Source organism: Haemaphysalis longicornis, unplaced genomic scaffold, assembly GCF_048455015.1.
Source record: "Haemaphysalis longicornis isolate Haplotype H1 unplaced genomic scaffold, Haemaphysalis longicornis Haplotype H1 scaffold_5, whole genome shotgun sequence".
Taxonomy (NCBI): domain Eukaryota; kingdom Metazoa; phylum Arthropoda; class Arachnida; order Ixodida; family Ixodidae; genus Haemaphysalis; species Haemaphysalis longicornis.
The window spans coordinates 163,769,169-163,793,139 of NW_027526385.1; the positions used below are offsets into that span (position 1 = coordinate 163,769,169).

The 23,971-nt window shown below is 45.8% G+C and overlaps 1 protein-coding gene across 1 annotated transcript in view; it reads left to right on the top strand.

Moving 5' to 3' along the window:
• The window catches only part of LOC144139987 (transmembrane channel-like protein 1), a 105,523-nt gene that overhangs the window by 32,317 nt on the left and 49,235 nt on the right, over positions 1-23,971 (top strand). Inside the window, exons 3-13 of the mRNA XM_077672203.1 lie at positions 1,901-1,997; positions 3,459-3,540; positions 8,340-8,446; positions 10,573-10,671; positions 13,509-13,648; positions 16,177-16,324; positions 17,103-17,146; positions 17,234-17,372; positions 18,421-18,530; positions 20,943-21,012; positions 22,850-23,836. Of these exons, the coding sequence (XP_077528329.1) occupies positions 1,901-1,997; positions 3,459-3,540; positions 8,340-8,446; positions 10,573-10,671; positions 13,509-13,648; positions 16,177-16,324; positions 17,103-17,146; positions 17,234-17,372; positions 18,421-18,530; positions 20,943-21,012; positions 22,850-23,836 (2,023 nt within the window). The remainder of the gene's footprint in view (positions 1-1,900; positions 1,998-3,458; positions 3,541-8,339; positions 8,447-10,572; positions 10,672-13,508; positions 13,649-16,176; positions 16,325-17,102; positions 17,147-17,233; positions 17,373-18,420; positions 18,531-20,942; positions 21,013-22,849; positions 23,837-23,971) is intronic.

Below are 23,971 nucleotides of genomic sequence, written 5' to 3' on the forward strand. Positions count from 1 at the left end.
GCATTTATGGCCTTTGTTGGCTGACGACAGGTTGGCAACACCAATTCTAAGAGTCATGCTGATTGGGCAGGTGTTGAGCGTATGTGTCACCATTTGCCGGACTGGTTCATGCGGCCAGCCATTTGCTCATACATATGTTTACTGACGTTGTGAACGTGAACAAGAAGTGAGTGGCTTTCACAATCTGAAAAAGTGGCGAACATGTCTTTACCAGCCATTTTTTCATCGGCGGTAATCACCTGCTTGTAACCAGCAAAACCTGTTTATCCCTTTAGATTTCTTTACATGCACGAACATTGCTTTATCTTGACTCCATGTTTTTTAAGCTGTACAAACTCTATGCTGCAGTGTATGTTTATTTTCCGTTTCGTCTCAACCTTTGTTATGTCTTAAATTAACGGTGTGACGGAATAGCTGTCTTGATTTTAATCAGTACCCTTCCTACACAAGCAAAATAGTTCGTTCACTGTTTCATTATCCCTGTTGTTTTAAGAAAGCTGTTATTATCGTAAAGGCATCGTTAATTTTGCGTGTATTTGTGCATTTGATGAAATTGTGGTACCTGCTGTCCCCTCCTGATTTCCTTGCAAACAGATGGCTTGCAGTATTTATTAAATCAATCGATGTATTACCAAATCGATGAACAAAAAATGTGGGAGATAGCACTCGGCATGGCATCATAACTCTAGAGGAGTGTTTAAGTATTTGTTAACGACTTTAACTGTATACGTGACTTTTGCCATCGGACACCGCAAATATTGTCACGAAGCCAAAGACGACGCAGTTGTCTTCAAGGAAAACAAGTTTATTCGAGCGAACTTGTGCTCCCCTAACAATTCAAAGAATACACAGGCGGCGAAGCAGCAGTCAGCAAAGTGACGTGTGCAAACGAGCGTCGGCGAGTCGAATACCGCAACGTCGGCTCCGCAGGCTTTTATCTTTCGGCGCGAGTTTTTCTGGAACCGTCGATTTACATGCAGAACATTGTAGATCAAAGAACATTATTCGAGGCTAGTGACGTTAGGGCGAAACGTTCTCCGTATCAGAATGAGATAACCCGTGCGGCATAAAATAAAGAATGGCACACGCGCTTCGCTTGGGACACAGATAACACAGCCGGGCGCTGCCGGGCAGCAAAAACAAAACATAAACAAACAAACCCAATGCATGGATCGCAGCAATATATAGCCAGCTGAGGAGCCACACCTTAATTATTATAAAAAGCCCTGAACCGTTCGCTTGCAAAAAAATCATAAGCATTCACTCAACGAGATATCTGAAAAAAAATTGGTATTGTATATTGTTTACGGGTGTGGGTATGCCTGAAATATTTGGTCCACTTGTCTTCCACGGGTGGTAACCAAGTGCTCGACGGGGTCATAGTGCTCGTTGGTCATTTCAAGCAGATGTCGCTATAAAGTCGATTACAATATTACAACCCAGCATTGTCGTCTCGTCTATGCCCGTACGGGCTGGCATCCACGAAATTGTGCGCCAATCTTGAGGGGGCATTGAAGGTCTTTGAAAGCGGCAATCAGGGTCCGCACTTTTCAAATAGGCCCGTGCGTATTCAGGGGTGATCGTTATCAAGCCGATGCTTAGAGACTTTAATTGAAGAGCTGGTAATTGTTCACACAGTTCGAGCTGACACTCTTCGTCGACGTTGTGTACGTTTATGCGGATAATGCGATGTTCATAACTTGTTATAATATTTCCCAGTTGTCACTCTGAAATTAGTTACTGGCCGTAGCGGGTGGCGCTGCGGATACTTATCCTGTTTGCGTACGATGGCGTCACATTCGTGGCCCTGACTGGAGATACCTACCGGAACGAATCAGCCAAATGGACGTTGTTTGGGCGGTGACTGTGCTGCGGGACTAACGCCCTGTTCCTCCCATAGGCGTGCCAAGGCCTACGTCAAGAGACACGAAGGCGAGCTAGCGCAAAGCAAGCAGGCCAAGGACATTTTTGCAAAGTACAAAATACTGCTGAACAATGTAAGTATCCGCGCAAGGCCACGCCTTTGTGTACGTACGAGAGAAAGAGAGGTACCATTGACGATAGCGGCAACGACGAGAACATCAGCAATATGGCCACAAGAAATAAAAAAACCGCGAAAGACCTCTCAAAAGGGCGCATCCCAAAGGGGCGTTTACAGCTACCATTTTTATTATTTATTTGTTATTTATCAGAAGATTTCAACATTTGTTCGTTTGTTGACCAACAACTGGTTTGCACTTGGTCGCAATCAGTAACAGCGTCACATTTTCCCATTGCTTCTATCGGGGTTGGTTAGATTGAGATGGGTTAGAGTAGATGATATCAAATGATATTCCTCATTTTTATGTCCTGTGAGGTAGCATTCGGTGACAAGGTAATACCACCCTTTCGTTTAATGGGCTCCCTTAGATTGGGTTAGATTAAGAAATCAATTTATCGCAGTGACCTCGGGGTGTATTGGATTATTGCGTCAAGGGTGTTCGATGGAGCTTTCTAATTAACTTATGTGGCTCTGGTTACGCCTGGAGGTAACTCACGCGCTAGATATCGTCCCGCCCGGACGTAGAGTTAGCAAACACTCCTTGGATCAAAAATAAAATAGTGCATTTGCAAAATAGAGGAAGAACAGGTATGAAGCAATATTGTATACAAACTAACGTTAAGAATATTTGAAACTATTGCGTCAATATAGGATGGCTCTGAAAACACAAATAATTTCTGTATGCTCTGAGAACTGCGGAGACCAAGGAAGCCGGAAAAGACCAGCTTTGTAGAATTCACTAGAGGACATTCTGTCTTAACGCAGCCGTAAGAAACAACCACAACGCATCGCTATTTTGGATTACTTCAAAACCATTAGGTAGCAAAACTAATCGCAAATAATTATACTTGTGCGTATCAGAATAGAACTTACATTGACAGGTTTCCGGTGCCGAGATCAAGTAAGAACGTTTATCTCATGACACCTTGAAAGCCCGGCGCGGGACTTTTCAGCTGTCGCCTATTATTTCAGATGTCTATTATAAAATTCTGTTTCAGAATGTCATTCAATCCAGATTAAAAGTCTGACGAGTGCATGTGAGACACGCTACCATGGCTCTGGATTCTAATCAAGTAATCTCTCCTCAGGTGAAATTGTAATGTTAATGTTTTGGAGTTCTATATTCCAGTGACAGGGATTCCCCACGCATGGCGTCATTGTAAACCGACGACCTGGCGTCGGAAGTTCCGAACTTGCAAAGCTATCGGGCTGCTGGGAACCGCCTCAATTTTTTTTATTTGGCTCGTAGCCACTGCAATTTCTCGCGATACCTTTGAAGGGCGAGCAGAGTATAGACAGAAAGGTATACTAATGAAGAAAATCTTCTCTAGCCTCTGAATTCATGTCAGACTTGCCTAAGCATTACTTTCTGTCCATTCTTGCTCACTATCTTTGCTCTTTTCTTTCTTCTTTCCAGTCATGGCAGCGGCTGAAACGAGAAGTCGCAGAATTGGTTGTGACGCTGACCCCGTGGGAGATGCGGATAAAGAGAATTGAAAGTGAGTGGCGACTCTGAAATAACTCAACAGGCATTCTTAGAATTTTTCGAATGCATTCAGACGTGCGTCCTGCTGCTTTGGAAGGCCGCGGCGGGCGCCGTGCGCACAAGAAGGCGATAGTTGCGCCCTGATGCACTTGGTTACAGGATCCATACGGGTAAAATCGTTTCCCCTTTAATATTTCTGTAGCGGTTCCGCCAAGTGAAAATCACGTGTCGTTTAATCAGAACCGTAAGGTGGGTGGTGGCGAACCTGCCACCCGTTCTGCGCTCCCGCATCCTGCGCAGTAGTAGCAACACGTGGACCACCCATGTCCTCCAAAGAGAATAACACGAAAGAACAGCCTGCAGTGCTGTTTGTCCTTGTATAATAAAGCCTTGCATGTCCCACTCGGAGCTTCACCTTGAGTGACTCCTGCGTCAACTGGAATGGCGCGAAAACCCTGGGAAGGCGAGAAACCAACCGAAGCATGCCTGCCGTGTATAAGAGCATATTATTGATTGCCAAAGTTAATTAGGGATGATTAGTGATTGGTAGTAATTATTTATGAGATGTAATAAAGTGTTTATTAAGCTGAGTGGGGATGAATAGGCTGGACTAAAGTGAATAAGATGGTTTAATGATTCTTAGGAGACTGGGTGCATTTTAGTAGCGCAAAAGACGAACCACAAGAGTAAGAAAATCACAGGACGAAAGCTAGATGTCTAGCGTTCGTCCTGTGATTTTACTACTCTTCTGGTCCGTCTTTTGCGCTACTAAAATGCACCCAGTATCATCTAACCAACTAGCCCAACTTTCCCTCCTTGATTCTTAGGAATTGATTGTAATGATTATTAGTATGAGATTAAGGTGGATTAAGACGAATGGGCGCATTTAGATTGAATCATGGCTAGTTACTGATTGATAATGATGCTTAGTAAGCTTAGTTTAGGATGGGTTGAGATGGATTAGAAAAGATTAAAGGAGTTAAGGTACATTAAGGTTGACTAAGATGGATGAAGGACGGTAAAATAGCGTGGCTGCTGTGTCGACGGTGGACCTGTGTATGAACGGCACCCGTCACAACAGCACACCAGGCTTCCTCGTTCAAAGCGCGTAAGCACAGTAAATTTTTGAAAATTTTTAATGGTCTTGAGCAGTACGTTCAGCGTGTGCTTTTTACCAGCTTGCGTTGATGGTATCGTCAGCCCCTTTGTCACCATATATATCTTATATTTGTGAAAAATTCGAACTGTACGACACCTCCAGGTGTCAGGAACTGCATCACCGCTCTCTGATTCACCTTAAACGGATTCCCCATCCGTCAGCCATGTTGTCTGTGGTACCCTACGCAAATTAGACGACGGACGCAAGTGAACTCTTCCTCGCTTCCATGTGGTGCGCGCTTATCACAAAGAGTGTAACGTCATTATGATCCCTGTAAGCTGGTACAGTGACGCAACCAAGCAGGTTTACTTTGTTTACGCCTCGTAGACTACATGAGTGAGATGCAGTGCTATCGCCTTGCTGGCCATTGCGTAGCAAGCCACCTAGGTTGATTGACTGATTGATTGTAGGGTTTAACGCGTCGATGCAACGCAGGCGATCAGACGCACCGTAGTGGGGGGCTGCGGACTAATATTGACCACCTGGGGATCTTTAACGTGCGCCGAAATCTCGTAGACACGGGCGTTTTTGCTTTTCGCCTCCATCAGAATAGCGGCTGCCGCGGCCGGGAATCGAAGCCGCGTCCTCGTGCTCAGCAGGGTTTTTGGCCTCGGTCGTCGTGGGGTGCGGACGTGTTTTTCGTTCGCTCCTGCGCGGCCGGGCCGGTATCTCGATTATGTCGGCCACGCGTCGCGAGCCTTGGGTGATTGTTTCGGGCGGCGCGCGCTCTGCTGCGTGGGGCCGTCGAGCGCCTGCTCCCGATCGCCAGTGACCGCTCGTGTGCCTGGATTTTCACCCAGCAAGCTCCCCTCACTTCGGACCGCCGTGCACGACTCATCGCAGCCCAGCCTCGCCTCTACGCTTCACCGCTCCTGTCTAGAACTTCTCCCAGACGCAGCATGACGCCAGGACCTGTGTTCGTGATGTGTTCTCTGCTCGGTGGCCCTCAGTGACTGTGGCAACGCTTCTTTTCTTCGCGGTGCCTTAACTTTTTCTATCTTTACCTATCTCCTTTTCTCTACCCTCTCCTATTCACCCCCTTCTATATTCCCTACCCCCCGGACTGGGTTGTATGCCGGTGAGCCCCCAGGTGGGCTCAAAACTATCCCCAGTCCATTTCATTTCTTTTCCTTTTCACCCGAACCACTAAGAGAGAGAGAGTGCCCAGCAGCACTACGCCTTAGCTGCTGAGCCACCAAGGTTAGCGCACTTCATATAACGGCCTTCCTGGGGAGGCGGACCCGGCATTTCATGTGCCACCTGCAGTAAAAGGTGTTAATAAAGGTTACCTTTCACATCATCGTAGTACCTCAGCGATCTCAGAGCACTTAAAATATACATAAAGTTGTGCATCGCCCCATCTTTGAACCGTGATGGGTATATTTAAAACCCGCTGCGGTGGCTCAATGGCTAAACCTTTGTGCTGCTAAGCTCAGCTTAAAGGAGCCATGAAGAGAAAATACAACTTGGTTTAATTTGAAAGAACTAGGATTCAATATCTCACTCAGCTCCATTACAGCCCCAAAAAGTGTTTTTTAACGAAAAAAAAGCAAGAAGTATTTAAAAATTTTCAAATTTTGCGCCACAGTGACGTGTTATGAGCAAGCATGACGTCATACGGGCCAACAATAAAACATAATTTTCAGTGCGTTAACTGCCCGTTAGCATTCAAGTGATGCGGTCAAATGAAACTAGAGGCCCCATTACAGACGTCCAGTCATGTGTCATCGCGACAGGTCAGTTAGGCGGCCGCCAATCGCGCAAACAAGGTTCCGTGACGTCATAGAAAAGTTGCGGGAAATCGGCTAGGGGGTCGCGACTGCTTCACACGTTTTCTTTAATATCTCCGTTATTTGTTTGAAGATTGCGATGATATTCGTATCATTGTTATCGGGACTACGCAGTCTTTCTAATAAGCCCAACTTGTATCTTGTCTTCATGGCTCCTTTAAGGACACGAGTTCGACCCCGGCAGAGGTGACTGTTTTTTGGTGGAGGCGAAAAGCGACAGCGCCCATGTTTTCGAGATTTTGGTGCCCGTTAAAGATCCCCAGGTGGTGAAAATTAATCCGGAGCCTTCCACTACGGCGTGCCTCATAGCCCATATGTTACTTCGGCGAGTTAAGCCACAATAAATCATCATGTGTATATTTAATGTTGAGTGTTGCTGTTTCATTTCTGTTTCCTACCTACATAATGGAGATTTTGGGTGAACATAATGTGCAAGATTCAAATACCAAAACCTGAAGAATATCTCTTTAGCGCCTTTCTGTTTTTATAATATTTCTTTATGCCTGCACCGGAGATTACGTACAGATCCAGGCATCTTAGGCACTTGTGCAGATGTTTGTACTGTACATGATTGCACGCCTGCATGTGTACGTCTCTCATTTTCAGTTTATCAGTGGCCCCAAAAAAGTAATACAGTAACAACATTATACAGACGAGCGTCCCATAGTTGAATACTCTAACGGGACTCTCAGCAACATCTTCCACCTGTAAGTGGTCGCGGTCTCAATACTAGGGGAAACAGCAGTGAACAAAAGCGGCCGTCGTCGCATCAGTAACTACGGCCTACATTCATACAGGATATACGCATTATCAAATATGGGGCTTCAACACTGATCTTCGTGCCGTTAGCCCTTTATTTAATGGTTTAAGGCCCTCTTGAAATCATTACGCGTTGTAATGGTTCGAGCTACCAATTAGTAGTAGGTATACATATGAAACAGAAACAAGAAATAGATAGGAAATGCTCGTAAAAGCAGTTTAGCTGGTCACAGCATTATTGTTAGTGTTAGCCAGTGTTACTGTTAGTGTTACCGTGCTAGACAGAAAAACTGATTCGTCTCGTAAAATCTTCCCCTCTGGAAAACTTCGCCGAACATATATTCCCCGCGATGTTTATCAGCTTCTTCGTCGTATTCGCGTCCCCGCAGAGTGTGTATTATTTGGCGCGCGTGTTGTGAACGTTTCATGTAGGGTGCACCTTTGAAGTAATATTTCAGGACGGTTCTTTTGGTACATCCAGCTTATGCAAAGATGTGGTACAAATAGAAACTGACAAGTTCATTTCCGGTTCATTCATTTTCGGTGTAGGCCAAGAAAACAACCCCGGACTTTTTAAATTTGCGCGTACCCCTGCACGTAGCTAGCTGCAGTGCATGTGCAGCTTCGTTGTTTTCGTGTACGTGTACGCGTATGTGTACGTGTGCGCGTGCGCTTGCGCGTGCGTGTGCGTGCGTGCGCCCGTGTGCGTATGTGTGCGTGTGCGTGCGTGTGCCGCGTACGTGTCCGCGTGTGCTTGTGTGCGCGTGTGCGTCGTGTGTGTGCTTGTGGGCGTGGGCGTGCGTGTGTGTGTGTGTGTGTGTGTGTGTGTGTGTGTGTGTGTGTGTGTGTGTGTGTGTGTGTGTGTGTGTGTGTGTGTGTGTGTGTGTGTGTGTGTGTGTGTGTGTGTAACTGTGAGTCTGAGAGTGAGCGTCTGCCTGTGTGATTGCCATTCACGTGTTGCGCTGAAGCTGACCAAAACCTAAATCTCTCTCTCTCTCTCTCTCTCTCTCTCTCTCTCTCTCTCTCTCTCTCTCTCTCTCTCTCTCTCTCTCTCTCTCTCTCTCTCTCTCTCTCTCTCTCTCTCTCTCTCTCTCTCTCTATCAGGCCATTTCGGGTCGGTCGTGTCTAGCTACTTCATTTTTCTACGGTGGGTCTTCTGGGTCAACTGCTTCATCGCCCTTTTCGTTTGCTGTTTTCTTATGGTGCCAGAGGTGAGATGTCTCCGTATTCTTTTTAAAGGCGACAGTCTTTATTCGGCTGCTTGGACGTGAAAACCTTGGTCTGTCTGTCTGTTGAAAATAGAAGTTATTAAAACTCGTTACAGCTCGGACCCGCTGCAGTTAGCCACTACACGGGTACACGGGTCAACAGGGCACAGGATATACGCAATGTGCTGCAGAGAAAACAAAGGGAACAGCACACAAGTTCACAAAAAACGAGGTCCACCGCACCGGAGGATCTCTACATTAATGTCCACCTGTGTGTCTCTCGATTGAGCCACACGGCCAAAGTGAAACAGATGCTGCACAATAGGTATATAATTTATATACCCATAGCCAAATCGAAACGATTAAGGCCGGTGGCAATGTTCATACTTGTCAGCATTGTTGAGCCAAAACAAAATATTACGCTTATTTGGGGCTAGACATCAGTTATATTAGCAGTGTGTTCTTTATTAAAATATACAGATGGTTGATTTAATAAAGTATGCGTCCAGAAAATTACAAAAGCCGTCGCCCGCGGTTTCTCTAGCGGCATTTTAAGGGACCAAACGGCAACAGTAAAGAAATGTTCCACTAGATATTTTTCACGCTCCGCTTCGAACGTACTTGCAGTGGTAAGCTAGTGAGAAACCCTATGTACGGTGCCTCGATTCCCGCGCGTATCCGCTGTACGGTAGCTCTGGTACCGAGGCACCCTACTTGAAGCAGTGAAACGCGGTAAATTTAAGTTGACTTGAGCAAACCGCTACCGTGTTTATCTTGGGAGGAGCGAGACGGGAGACGAACAGCATGAGCGGTGAGCGGAAAAGAGAAGGGAGGCGTTTACTTGGCTGGGGCGCCAGACGACTATCGTCTTTCGTCGACATTTGCAACGAAGTGAGCAGATACGCGGCTAATTTTTTTGTACACACGCGCACCAAACCATACGGTCTGATATATTGCCACAATGAACTATCCGCAGTTTTGATCGCTGAGATTGGAGAAGTTGAGGAGGCCTAAAATTGTCTTTGAATATAATTTAGAACTTCGCTTTCGTGAAATGGAGTTTCATACAGCTAAAAATCCACACCCACGCAAGACGGCTCACGTGTGGTAATGCGAAAGCATTTGATTTCAATCCACGAAATTTTTTATGTCTGGTGTGACATCTTTCGTGATTGTGTCATATTATCTTGCGACAATGCCTTTGTCTTCAGACGGTTGTACGTATGACATGTACTCTTCGCGTCATAACGGCTGCCGCAATGGTGGCTGCTGGGGGGTTTGGCTGCATCGAGCGCTTGCCTCTGTCCTCGCCGTGTGGCATTTTTGTATGCACTTGCATCTTCTTGTGAGGCGTAATCCCCTGGACGACCACGTTTCACAGCTGCCGCTGATGCATACAGGCTTCAGAACACGTCGTAGTGCATCAGAACGCACACCAGAAACGTGTTCGGTGGTGCGGATTGCGTCCGGTCATTACCATCGTCATGACACTTTTTCCGATTGCGTCATTTCTTTTCTCTGTTACCACGACTCAGAGGCTTCGTCAATTGCCATTGCCAGCCCTGCGTGACCGCTATCAGCGGAAGCGTTATTTGCTATTTTTGTGTGATTATACAGCGTGCTCAAATCCCTCCTGCAGGCCTGGAGTGATGCGATTGGGCTTTCTCATTACCATAGTCACGATCTTTTTCCTTCGCGTCGTTTACTACTTTTCTCGTTTTTCGTTTTATTCGCCCTTTTAAACCCTGCAAATACGCTGTTAGCGTAAGCCAGCTTTGCCACTTCGGTAATTACCCCACTCAAATTCCTTGTTTCTAACCCACGTTTTTAAGTCCCAGGCCAAAACGCAATCACAAGGTTCTGCCTTGGTCAGCTAGGGCCAAAAAAAAGAAAGGTCGTGCGGTAGGGGATGTGTGTTGGACTCGGATTCCGTCGGTCTTGGGTTGAAATCGCAGACACAAATTCACGCAGTTTTATTTCTTTTATCCTTGTTATCTTTGCACCGACGGCCATTCTTGAGATCATTGCTCGGGGACGCTGACGCAAAAGTTTTGTTTAGGGGAGCATTCATTGCTATGGCATTAATTGTGCTTTCTTTCCCTTCCTTGTCCCGCTGTTTGCTCCGTAAGGTGTTACGGGGTGACGATGATCCTAGCGGGATGCGCAAGCAGCTCGAAAGTGAAGAAATGAAGAGCGCCCTCAATTTGCAAGCCATCTGGGAGTTTGAGGTACGTGGGTGCGTAAACGCACCGCAAACATAGTTACCTTTACCGTTGTACCGCAGTCGTATCTGAAAAATGAATTGTACGAATGCTGCTAACTGGCCTCGAATAGCGCTGTTCTGTTAACGTCGCTTGCAGTAAAAATAAAAAGTTCAGAAACAAGTATTCACCCGCCCACGTTGAAATCTCGTAGACGAACCACATCTTATAGATTGCTGTTTTAACCTGTCTACCTTCAACTCTCGTAGATGAGTCACATGTAGTTGACGTTTTTAACTGCACGCTTTGTGAGAGAACCCACCCGTTAGCCCCCAATAGAGAGTTATAGCAGAACGGAGAACCGGTCCAGGTACGGTACATGGTAGGCGACCGGAGCTAACAAGCGTGAGCAGAGGTGGAAAAACTGGCTGTCGGATTCCTCAAGTGTACCGGGTACCGTAGCAAGACCGGTTCGGCGCTCTGCTATAACTCTTCAATAAAGCATCTCCTCGTACAGCACGCCGGTAATTCACTTAGGCATATCAAGCGCTGCTTAGTTTACTGATGTTTCTTTATAATATCGTCAACCGCATAGTTTGCAATGTTAGTTCATATCTTGGTAAGTCATCTGTTCGTACATACCCAGCTTTCTCGCTCAAAATTCCAACCTCTCAGGAACCTAGCAAAATCACTTTAGGAAAGTGATATTCCGCATAAAGCCAGACGTCAACGTGAAGATGAAAACTCGAAAAGAACTTTCCAGGATTCTGAACAATTTTTGCGTAATTCGCTGTCAAATCTTACTGCCCATGCATTTCTATGGGATAGTTTCCATGGCTCAGGAACCTAGTCGGGCAACGTGCGCGACTTGAAACTGTGCACAAAGCACGTTGTCACCCCAAATATTAGCTGTGCAAAAGAGCATTTCCTTTCGCTAAAAAATTGCAGAGTAATCACTGTTGCAAGGACTGCCCTGAGCGGGAAAGCTGCACACGAGAAATTTCACAGAACCGACCCAGCCTTGCCCGTAAGATATAAAACGTTTTTGAGTGGTATAGACCACGAGGGGCACCTATTTATAAAAATAAATTTCTTAAAACACCCTCGTAAGCTATTGCCGCGTAAAAACAAATGCTGCATACGCTACGTAAATACGTAAGAGTCTTATTTAACACCGATGTGAACAGACCGTTCATCATAAGACCTTGCTCCGCCAGCGTCAAACCCACCGTCAGTGACAATGGCCGACTTCTCTCGTTCATTTACGTTTCTAGCAATGGGAAGTAGTTTCTTTACGGCGACAGTTACATTTTGTCCGGAAACGGGCATCCAAGCTCTGCTTCGATGCAACGTTCACGAGCAGAAGGCCTACTGTATACTGGTTTGCTCAAAGGCCCTTTCGACCGGTAGCCCGATATCGTATGTCTCGCAGGCGGCCATGTCGCATTATTGCGGTCTCATTAAAGGGGCCAAAAAATGAAAATACAACTTTGGTTCGTTAATGACACTGTTTTGCCGCGATAACAATAATACCAATTTTTCCGCGGAAGCTCCGATGAAGTCAAAATTGCGACATTGAGGCTGAAAAAAATGGCGGACTCAGTTTTATTCCCAAGCTTGTAAATCTATGAATACGTGCAGTACGAAGCTCATTCTTTGTTTGTAGGTTCATGTAGCCATAACGTTTAGGAAATTGTGCAAAAGTGATGTCTTTGCTCAACATGAAATTTGATTGCCAGATGTTACAAAAAATGTCCTCATTAATAAATCTCTTAATACTTTTTCTTCCAGCTCTATTTTTGTTTGTGGGCTTATAACACCCTGAAATTTGGGAAAACACACAGAAAACACTGTTTTGCTTTAAACAAAAAAAATCAGGCTGAAAGGGTTGAGAACAGCTGAACCAGTGACGATTCTCCATGGACATTCCGGCAATTTCTCTATGACGTCACAGAATCTTGTTTGTGCAATAGGTGACCGGTAAAAAGCGCAAAGGCTCATGGGTACGTCGTCTGCTACCGCCACTTCCGGTTCGAGATCTCTCCTGCCCTCCCGTACGCCTGCGTGCGCCGGCGGCTGTCAAGCGCGTGTGTGTGCGTGTTGTTTATTTGTCACGGGGTGCTTACCTGTCAGATAAACCCCTAGTAAGGTCAATCGTCGTTATTTATGGAATTCCCGATGTATGAGCGTTTTTTTTTCGGTAGAAACAGATAAACAACAAGCACACACGCGCGGGAAAGCCGACGGCGTATGGGAGGCCAGGAGAGCTCCCGAACCGGAAGTGGCGGCTCTCCGCGGGAGAAAACAATGCACCCATGAGCCTTTGCGCTTTTTACCGGTCACCTATTGGCGACCCACACCCTAAGCCACCGCCAAAAGACGTGGCTGAGCGATTGTGCTAAGGTGTGCTAAGGCCTCAAGTTTCATTTGACATTATCACTTGAATTGTAACGCGTACTTAACACACTGATGACTACGTTTTTAGTGTTCACACATGTTACGTCACTCCTACCCATGCTGCAGCACTGTAGCGCGAAATTTGGAAGTTTTTCGATATTTGTTGCGTTTTCATTTGTTCAAAAAGCATTTTTGAGACTGTAATGGAGCTGATAGAGTTACCAAAGGCTAGTTTTCTCAAACTGAACAAATGTGCACTTTGTTAAGGCCCTTAATTACGACCCAGATAGCTTCAATTCCCAGTTTGCTTTGATCCTCGGAATATTTCATGGGCGCTAAATTACAAAGAAATCATACCTGCATCCACGTGTCTGTTCGGGTAAATGAAAGCGCAGGATGATGGACTTCATTGCTGCGTTAGCGTAATGTATGTTCCATTTTCTGTTTCTCGTGTCTTTTTCTTGCAGGGATACCTAAAGTACAGCCCCATTTTCTACGGCTACTACAGCGACCGCGAAAAGACCGAGGAAGGATATCGCCTGCCGCTGGCGTACCTCCTCTCCTCACTCACCATGTACATCTTCAGCTTTTTTGTAATCCTCAGGAAGTAAGTGGCTGTACTTCATGTCTTGCGATTCCGGGAAGCCTGCTGTTCTGAGAGGAAACTCGTTAGATTTGAGAAATTTCGGGAATTTATTGAGAGATTGAAGCATATTTTGTTTGGTTGAGCAAGATATGTAATGCAGGTGACAGACAACTTGTCGATTGTTCGTTGAACCGAACGGTTACCAAAAAACGGCTACAAAACAAGGGGAGGACCAAGGACTTGACGGAGAGATGAACTAACAAAATTCGGGATAATGAATAAACGCGACTAACTCACGACAGTGGCGGCTCGAAATCTTAGGAAGAGGCCTTCATCCTGCAGTAGACACGAACAGGGTAGTAACGATGATGACTCGTTTTATCATTGCAAGTTGAACGCTCTAGTGATCTAAAATTTTTCCGAAGACTCAAAATAATAGCATTTACGATGAAGCTGCTGCCTGAGGTGTAAAACCTCAGGATTGTGCTTGAAATTGAAATACATCTCCATCGCATTATCTATGAGGCGACGTTCAGGTGAGGAGACAGGTGGTTACCTGCTGAATGAGTGGCTTCAGAGGTCTCGATCTCAGCATCACCCGACAAGTTTGAAGTTAACGAAGATTAAGGTTGGAGCGTGAGTTCCGATTTCAGCGCACTTATATCTCTAAGTGGTCATTTGTCTTTGGCATTTATATTGCTCATAACAATATTCAACGTCTTCTTTCAAGCAAACACACTCTGCATCTGCGTAAAACGGCTTTGCATACTTCCCCACGGCATTTTTAATTAGCCATTTACTTAAATATGTATATAAACAGGCGCCGAACGTCGCAGCGTGTTTATACTTTTTTTAAACTTCCTAATGTCACCTTGCCACTGTCCGGTTGTCACTTTGAAATGACTGTGCCTAAGTAAACAACGCTTTCGCATGTCTAGCTGAGTAGCCGAGCTAAACAGTTTAACCAGATTCGTGTGGCGAGGCAATTAGCTGGCTGCTGCTAACAGTGTCGTATCTGTTAAAATGCGCCTACTTTTCAAGGAGGAACTGCTTTGCGTTGTCAGTGTAAGCTGTGCGTTATCTTGTTACCAGGAAACAGATTTCAGGGCTAGAGGTTGAAGGGAAGTGGGTGATGCTGAGCCAAAATTCGGTTAGGTTTTCTAAGTGAACCTTTGCCACTGTCCACGCTACGCGCATCCTCGAGAACAATTAGCGAGATCATTGGCCCGTTTGGACTGTTGTGTGGTGTCGGAGGAAGTACTGCTGGGCCCTTGGGCAGACGCCCAGCGTTCCCACTAGGCATTTAAAGCTGTGAAGACATTTCTGCGCAGCAGAGGCCTCTCAGCGATATAGTAGTTGAGGCCCGTACGGCTGAACTTTAACACATGCACTGTATAAGCAAGTATAGGCATCTTCTGTACATAACCATTTATTCATTTCTACGCCATCTTCATCTCTCTCGTCCTCTATCCACGCTCTTTCCTCCCCTTTCCCTTCCCACACACAGCATAGCTGGCCAGATATACTACCATCAGGCCGACCTTTCTGTGTTTTTTTTTTTTTCATTTCAATAAAATTTCTCTTCTCCCCCTCACCCTCAATGTGAAAGCCGAGGTGAAATCGAAAAAAAACTTGTTCAAATTCAGAAACCTTTGGTCGCTGCACTGTTGAAAGCACCAGTGGCCCTGCTTCTCTACACTGCTTCTCAGTGGTTCATAATTGCGAGTGAAGAAACGAAGTAGATCTATAAGAAGGCGGAGCATGCAATCTTCCCCAAAAAGTTTGGTCTACACCGTGACATTACGCAAAAGAAGCATGAGGTGCGCACTGCGTGGTGTCATCGCACAGATCAAATTTTAGTCAAATCGCACGCCCGTCCGACAAAGCTATCCCTCATATTGTTTTCCTTACAAATACCTAATGTTTACGTATGTTATACACTGCAGCAAATGCGAAAACCAGATTTTTTTAAACCAGAGAACAAGCGGTTTAATGTAGCAGCACCAGCTAATACTGCATAAGAATGTCCCAGCGTATACAGGAGAGAATCTGAGGATTTTGTTCATGGATTTTCGGTGGATATATTACCGCTCCTAAGGATCAGCGAGGAAACCATTCGCCAAAACGACAACTTCTATAATCGGTGGCCACAGACGAAAAATTCTAGGCTCGTTGAAGAGCATTACGAATCAGCTGGCTGCACGGTTTTGAACCCTTACTTGAGTGACGTTGAACGTGCCCCTCACCCCGACAGTTTTATTGTTGACTCTACATAGCCTCTCCTCCTCTCCACTACCGATCCGGAAAAAACAATTGGAGGTCCATTTGGACCTGCCGGAAACACAATTTGACCAATTGGAACCGTTTGCATTCCCATTTGGTTCCAATTGAACCAATTGTGTTTTCGGCAGGTCCAAATGGACCTCCATTTGTTTTTGTTTTTTTTCGGCTGGGTATTCACCTGTTTAGCCTAGACTGTACACAAGCCAGCGTAACAGTGGATGTGTGTGCTCCGTCAATGGCGCCTTCAAACCTTTTCACTTGGCCAGGATGGCGGAAAACTCTCGCCAGAGCAAGATGACGGAGAAAGAGGACGAGTGCACGTTCACCTGGAAACTTTTCTCCGGTTGGGACTACATGATCGGCAACTCGGAGACGGCACACAACAAAGTGGCATCGCTCGTTATGAGCTTCAAGGTCAGTGACCCAGCTCCGTGTAACGCATGGGGGATGCGGGTTGCATGCATGCAGTCCATGCAAAGTGTTTTTGGGCGGGTTGGTTAGTGATTACAAAATCAAGGATTTGCACAGTAACACTGAAAGGTCTGTACGGGCGTTAACTCGGAATTCATTTTATTTGAAATCACCACCCATAAATATATAGTAAGCCCAAACACACACATGAACACAAAACTATGACAAGCATCCGGTCAATAGTTTTTGAATTGGCAACCAGTGTAAAGACGCTACACAAGAAGAGAGGGTGCCGTCCGTGTCTGTCTTTTCATTTTGTGTAGTGTCTTTACACTGGTTTCCAATTCAAAAACTATTAACCAACTGGCCCAGCTTTCTACCTCAGTCATCCGGTCGAGGCACTCACAAAAAAATATCAAAATGTTGCCGTTTTTTATTTGTTCTGGGACCGGATGCATGCCATAATTTTGCGACCACGTGTGCGTTTATGCTTACTGCATGTCTAAGCGCCGATTTCAAACAAAACCAGTTGGGAGTTAGCGACCGTATAGAGCGTTCACCGACCGTGTCGTTACTGCACTAATCCTTGTTTTTACAACGCATGGGATGTTTGCAAAACGTTGTCTTTGCCTATCAACAATGCGTACTTGGGTTTCACGAGTCTTTGAGATAACTGGATTTTCTCCAGATATTTTTTAGATGGCTATACATCTATATATAGAGATGAAAAGCCTAGAACGTTCTCATTTACTCAAGCAATAATTTGGATGTTTGTTTGCAGGAAGCGATTCTAGAAGAGAAGGAAAGAAAGAAAGAGGAACGGAGGTCAGTTGTAAATGTTCACCTGTTCCGAGAAATCGGAACTGCAAAAACACAAAACACTCACTCGTGGTCATACCCGTTTTCTTACAGCTTTAAAATCATGTTCTTAAGGGCGCTGGCAAATTTCATAGTGTTGATTTTGCTCGCCTCGAGCGCCTACGCTGTCGTGTTGGTCGTGGAACGCTCGCAAGAACCCGAGGCGGAAAAGAATTGGTACCGGCAAAACGAAGTGAGTTTTTAACACGAAAGTGTTTTATTCCGGGACACACAGATTTCACTGACGTCATATCCGTCACGGAAATGACGCCACTACAACGAAGAAAGCGGCCTGTAAAGGGTGCGCCCCTGCGCACATGGTCTTCTTGCGGGGAAGCAACCTTTAGTACTAAAGAGGGCGTTATCGGAGGACGCTCGTTTTCGGGTTTTATATTAAACTCGAAAGTTTTTTATGCCGGGATAGACCAAAATTTTCCTCTCGTAATATCCGTCCCGGATATGACGCCAGTACATCTTTGCCGAAGTGACCGCCAGCAGGACGTTGCTCGCCAAGCACACCCACAAGACTGCCGCCGACTCGCAAATCATGCTCAGCTGCAGATTTCGCTGCACATTTCACTTTCATGTTTTACGTATTCCTATGGGAAAGGAATCAACCCCAGTTTTAAATGCAGAGCATTTCTTAGCCTCGCCTGTTCCTGCGTCGGACGGTGTCAACAGTTTCGCGTCCGCAGCAGGTGCGCCTCTCCTTCCCTCCTCTCTCTCAACAGCAGCTGGCGCGCGCATGCATCGTAGTCAGCCCGTTCGCTCCGTCGCGGTCTCGGCCTAACAGGTGCGTGATAGCAGCGCGGTGGGTCGTGGAAGGGCGCGCGCTGCTTGCGCATGCGCGCTCTCCCTCCCTCCCCCCCCCCCAGTACTGCTCTCCCTCTACTGCGCGCGCTGCAAATATAGCGGCTAGCGGTCGCTCGTGTTTCAGTCACTGCGTTGCTCCTTCCTTCCTTGGTTGACGCTCGTGCCCACGTTTACTCGTGTCTGCTACTCCAGCATCACGGAAGAAGCGATGGAAGCAACACTGCCTTCAATCAGTACTGAGGCCCCAATGCTCTGCATTTACTCATGTTCCCCTCGCGGGAAGGCGCGGGAATTTTTTTTCGTTTAAACGATCAATTCCTTTAGCCTTGGGTTATCTTTTGTTCACTTTGTTTTTCACGGGCTGAGCATTGAGACAATGCGACTTTGTTACAAGTCCTTAAACGCCTAACTGTGGTTCGTGTTTTCAGGTGACCTTAGTAGTGTCGATGATATCCATCGTTTACCCGAATCTGTTTGACGTCATCGGTATGATGGAGAACTATCACCCACGGATACAGCTGCGCTGGCAGTTGGCAAGGTAGGTTATTTTCCACCACAGACCTTATTTTATAAGAAAGCAGGGGCTTAGAACCTTTCGCGTGCCAATTCAGACGCTAATAGAATATTTGCAAGTTATTGTAGCCACACAACAACCAGTAACAACTGTTAGAGAGAGGGGGTCAACCATGCATACGAAAACGCAAAAAAGGTAAAATAGATAATTCTAGCTAGCTTAGGCTGACAAAAACGGGACCATTAGAGTGACGCTTAGGGATTTGAAACGCGCGTTTGGGACTAGGCAGCATACGTGGGAGCCAGGCACCATACCTTAAACAAAGAGAACGAAGTCGATTGGCGCCGGGCTGGAAATGCAAAGGCGATTAGGTGGAAGGAGGCTATCGCTCAACAGAACTAGAAGTACAGGGGAAGACAACTGACTCGATGGTGGGATAAAACAAGAAACATTGAACCCAGTTCCACCCTGTGTGAAATCTGCTGAAACAGCGTAGCTGTGGGTGTTCTTTAGGAAGATTCTCTTTAGCTTCGGCTTCGTTACTGTGCGTAATGTTAGAGTCGTCTTAGCGGCTAATCGCCGTACATTTTGTTCCCGGCTTGTTCCACGAGGGAGTACTGCCTCCGTAGAAGCCATTGATAGCAGGCAGTTTTTCTGTACCGTTCACAACTTCACTGTAAGTGAAACTCAGTGTAATGTTACAGGCGTCTTAGCGGCTAATTTTCATATAGTTTGTTTTGAGATACTTTCGGTAACAAAAGAGTTAGATTAGATTTCTGTAACCATACACCCTTCGTAGATGGTCATACTTCACTGCGCGACAGGCAAGGTGGGAAAGCCATATTACATAAACCACGATTACATGGCTTTTAAAAGTCGGCTTCATTTCAAAGCATATATGCATTGCTAGAAAGACACTTTGTAGGACAGTATAGGCCGTCATATATCAAAATATGGAGATCCTGGGGCCTATTTTCATTATTTAATCTTTTTTTTTCTTATTAGAAACCGGTTTTTGCAGTACGGAGAAACCTGCTCCGGAAGGAGCGTGACGTGATACCAGCAGAGTATGTCGTTCAAGACCAGCCATTACACAGCTACGCTCCTAAAATTCGGTTGCAAAAAAAAAATGGATGTGGCCGTCGCAGAAACGGAGCGATTGGGAGTCGATGGGAGAAGCCTTACCCTGCTGTAGACAAATATACGCTGATGATGACCTGAGATTAAAAATAGAATTACGTACACACTTCCGAAAATAATAATACAAAGTGGGTCGGCCTTGGCACAGGGCACCTGAACGACCAATTGCTGCGCCTGAGGGGGCCAGGTAAATTGGACCAACAAGACGCAAGACGCGCGATTTGGCTCAATATATTTACCCACGGTGGGACATCAGGCAGAGCAAAACGCAATGCTTGCATTGCCTGACGTCGCTACATATGCCACATTTTGCCATTATGTTAAGAACGACGCATGTGGTTAGGAATATTGAATACTTCCATGCCTAATGAAGCTTGATAGAGAGATTTTGTGCCTACAAACAGACTAAAATAAAAAAAATAAACGTCAAAGAATTATTCAAACAGCGTGACGTGCACTGTTGAAAGTCGGCCAATCGAACGCAGCAGCATTTTGTCGGCATGCATTGTTTTGGAGCACAGTACTTCCATAAATATTCCATCAGTTCGAGAACACTGCCGACCACACCAAAAGGCCTGGGTGAAGGACGAACTGGTCGGACGAACTGGTACCAAAACCATTGCCGTACGCGATCTAAAACCAGACGAAACAATCAACTGCTCCGCCTGAAACACAGCATAAAATGGCCATGCGCAGCCCCGCGCTGGCAACAAAATATTAACGAACCGAAAGAAAAGTATGATTTGACGCGGTATGCTGAGCTACTTCATTGACATGCTCTCCGCTTTTAATTTAAATTATTGCTAATTTGCGTGTGTTTATTTAATCACGCTCAGGGGAATCTTGAGGGGTGTAGCGAGCCGAGGTGGAAAATGAATGACTAGCGTTGACCTTTTCCTGAAATTGAAATGACCTGGGCCTGCGAAATGACATGCCTGCGAAAAACTAGCGCAAACTATTACCAATGTGTTGTTTTTTTTTTAACTGTTGCAGTACAATAGAAAACGTGAACCTGCCAACAGCTGAAACTTTATAAATGAAGTAGCAGAGGTAAACACTGATTATTTATTTTTTAACAGATCAGTGTAGGCAAAACGTGTCTTTTTGAGTACGCATGGCTTTGATGACACTTCCTAACAGCAAGCGATTGTGATTTCAAAAGCTTCAAAAAGTGGGCTATATATATTCCACGAAACAAAACTTTATTCATGTACTGCTTTATTACGAGCTACCACTGTAAAATATTGCTTTGGAATTACCCGGTGTTCATGTGAGTGCTTTGGATTCTCTTTTCAGAATTCTGATACTGTACTTGCTAAATTTGTACACGCTAATTTTTGCTCAATTTAGAAAAGTCAAGACCATGGTGAGCCATTTTTGAACTTGCTTTTTATAGAAGCGTATTATTTATTCTATAGCAATACTGTTGATTCTAACATGGGGCCATAGTACTCTGGGATACATGGCAGAAAACAAGAAACAAAAATAGAATGCCAAAGCCTCCGCACAAAACTATAAAGAGCCTGCTAAGGGGTATCATTTCGCAGTTTGGCATAGTACATAGTGGTGGCATAGTAGGTAACACGTACTGGCATAATTTTCTATGCAATGCGCAAAATGCCTTACTAAGTTACTTAGTAACCACTGGCGGTGCCTGTGTTTGTTGCACTGGTTTTACAAAAGCTCCTTAGTGTGCAGCAGCTCCCTAAAAGTCATCCATTGTACTCCACCATGGCGTTCCCCGTAAGCACATTGTAGCTCTGGTATTTTAAAAAGATTTGTCGAAGGGGAGGGCCAGAATTTGAATTCTGTGGGGAAAAAATCTAGTTCCGTATTTCTCAGCCTTTTTGTTGTTGGTAACTGAGGATTTGCTCTAATCACAAATGCAGGTGACGACCTAAAGAGGGAAGTACTGTCTTCACAGTTAAAATATGAGAACTGAAATTCTGCGCGCAAACAGTGAACAAGGAACATATGAAAAAACCTGTTTTCAAACATGCAAGCTCCAAGTATGCGACAGCTATCTAAGCTTGCAAAGCTACTGTGTCAAGAAAGTTGTTGGTAACATAACATTCCGAAATCTTTGACGTAAATTCTAAATTGAACGGAGCAAAGACATTATACCGCTATACCCTGCATCTTGAAATTCGTCGGAATCCGCGACAGTTATCCACTGCCACATACGGAAAAAGCTGCTGTACACTGATTTTTGTGCAGAATGTCTTATTTATCAAGTTTTCTTAGGCGCGTACTGTCATTGTGACACGGCGAGTCTTAGAAAACACCGTTTCTACAGACTAGAACGAACATTATTCCTGTAAATTTGGACGCCGCTATAGCTGGAACTTCCATGAAAACCGTAAGGTTTGCAAGCCCTTACGCACTTTCAACGTAATGTTAATTTAATGATGTGCATAACACTTCTTTTACATTCGCGCAGAATTTTCTGAAAAAATGTTTTAGAAACTTGTGAGAAGCGAATTTTTGAGCAAAGCACGAATTTTTTATTCCTATCGGCTTAGGTCAATCTTCGCAGTAACCAAAGGTACATGTATAGTAGCCTTTGGTTAATGCCAAAGTTGACCTACACCAAGAAAAAACTAGTAGGCTTTGGTTAATTCCAAGGTACCAGTGTTAACGCCGTTCGCGTGGAGGATACAGGATTCTGATAGGTAAAAAGTGGAAATTAAGTCTGCAGTACAGGCTTGAACGTTCCCTTTAAGGTTGGAGCTTAGGGACCTAGTCCTTATGACGATGGAAGGCGTCGAGGGCCGCCATGCCTTAGCCGTAGGGCGGCTGAGTGTGGTTGGCGTGAAGCTTCCAAGTAAATAAAATAAAAAAAGCGGCTGGTGGTAGAAGCGGAAGGAGGAGTGGTCGTTGCTGTGCGAGAGAACGCAGAGAAACATAGAGCAATTAAGAGATAAACGGCGTAAGAGCCAAGCTTCTGCCGTAGAGGAAGATCGATACTTACGGCAAGCAGGACTTCACTATAAAAAAGGAGTAAAAATTAGACGGGGTCTTCTTGCTACACATTACGGCTTGACCAAAGCTTATCACGAGCCAAGATCATAACTATACACACAAGCACCATTATTTTTCTGAACGCTTTTTCATCCCCAATTCTTTTCTCATTGATTTATATTCTCCATTTTGCAAGATTTTGTCCTTTAAACAAGTCATGTTCATACTCTCTTTTTTTGCAGACGACTGCTCTGGTGAGTATGAAGGAGAACATCACCTATCTACTGGACATGGGTCTCCTTGAAATTGGGCCACCCACGCTGAACACCACAATTTTTGACAGTAACGCAACCATGGCGTATGTCCCGACCACGCTGTCCGGCGATACGTTTGTATCCACCACCACAATCGAGCCCCTCATCGCGTCGATTGCGGAGGCCCTGTTGGGGCAGTCTTTCGCCCCGGCTCCAGCCTTCTCACCGTCCAGCAACAACAACTGCACCATGGTTCCCGTCAACTGCACCCTCCTCCTCCAACTAGGTCTCAACTTCACCAGAGCCGGACTGATGCCGCTTCTTCAGTCGGACAGCTTGGTCGTCACCAACGGCACGTTCCTGGAAGAAATGACCACAACGTTGTTGTCGTTCATCAACGAAACGACGTCGACGGCGCCGCCAACCGGAGAGCCGACAACCACCCAGGCGCCGCCTTCAAGGCTCTTCGAAGGCTACGACGCCATATTCCTGCGCATCGCGAACTTCACGGTGATCGGCGTGGCCAACTGGACGTACCGATTTCCGTCTGGCCCCGACGGCAATATTACAATGCCGGTCATCTACGTGGACAACTACTCCAAGACAGTCAACGTTACCGACGAAGAGAAGGACGGTTCGGTGCTCGACAAGTGGCCGCCTCTGTGGAAAGGCACGACGGGAACCCCGAGGGACCCGAACGACACGACAGTGCCCACGTGGACAGATTTCACCACCACGTTCCTGGACCCCGAGAACTGCACGATCGTCTACGTGCCCGTGTGCAACGGCATCACTGACGGGCCGTTTGACATCCCGTCGTGGACGCCGTCCGAGACGGCGCGCTCGACGTCGACGACTCCAGGGCCCAGCACGCGAAAACCGGGTAGTCCCCTGAGACCGGAAGATCTTCGCAAGGTAGACGAACCCACGAAGGAAAAATTGAGGAAGATGTGTTGGGAGACGATGTTCGGTCAAGTAAGGCCAGTTTTCGCATCTGCCGCTCTAGTTGGAAAACCATTGTAGTTGTTCTTAGTACTCTTTTTATTATTTAAGACAGAATAACCTCAGTGGACCTCTAAGAAGAGTATCGCATAGTGTGAGAGAGTTCTA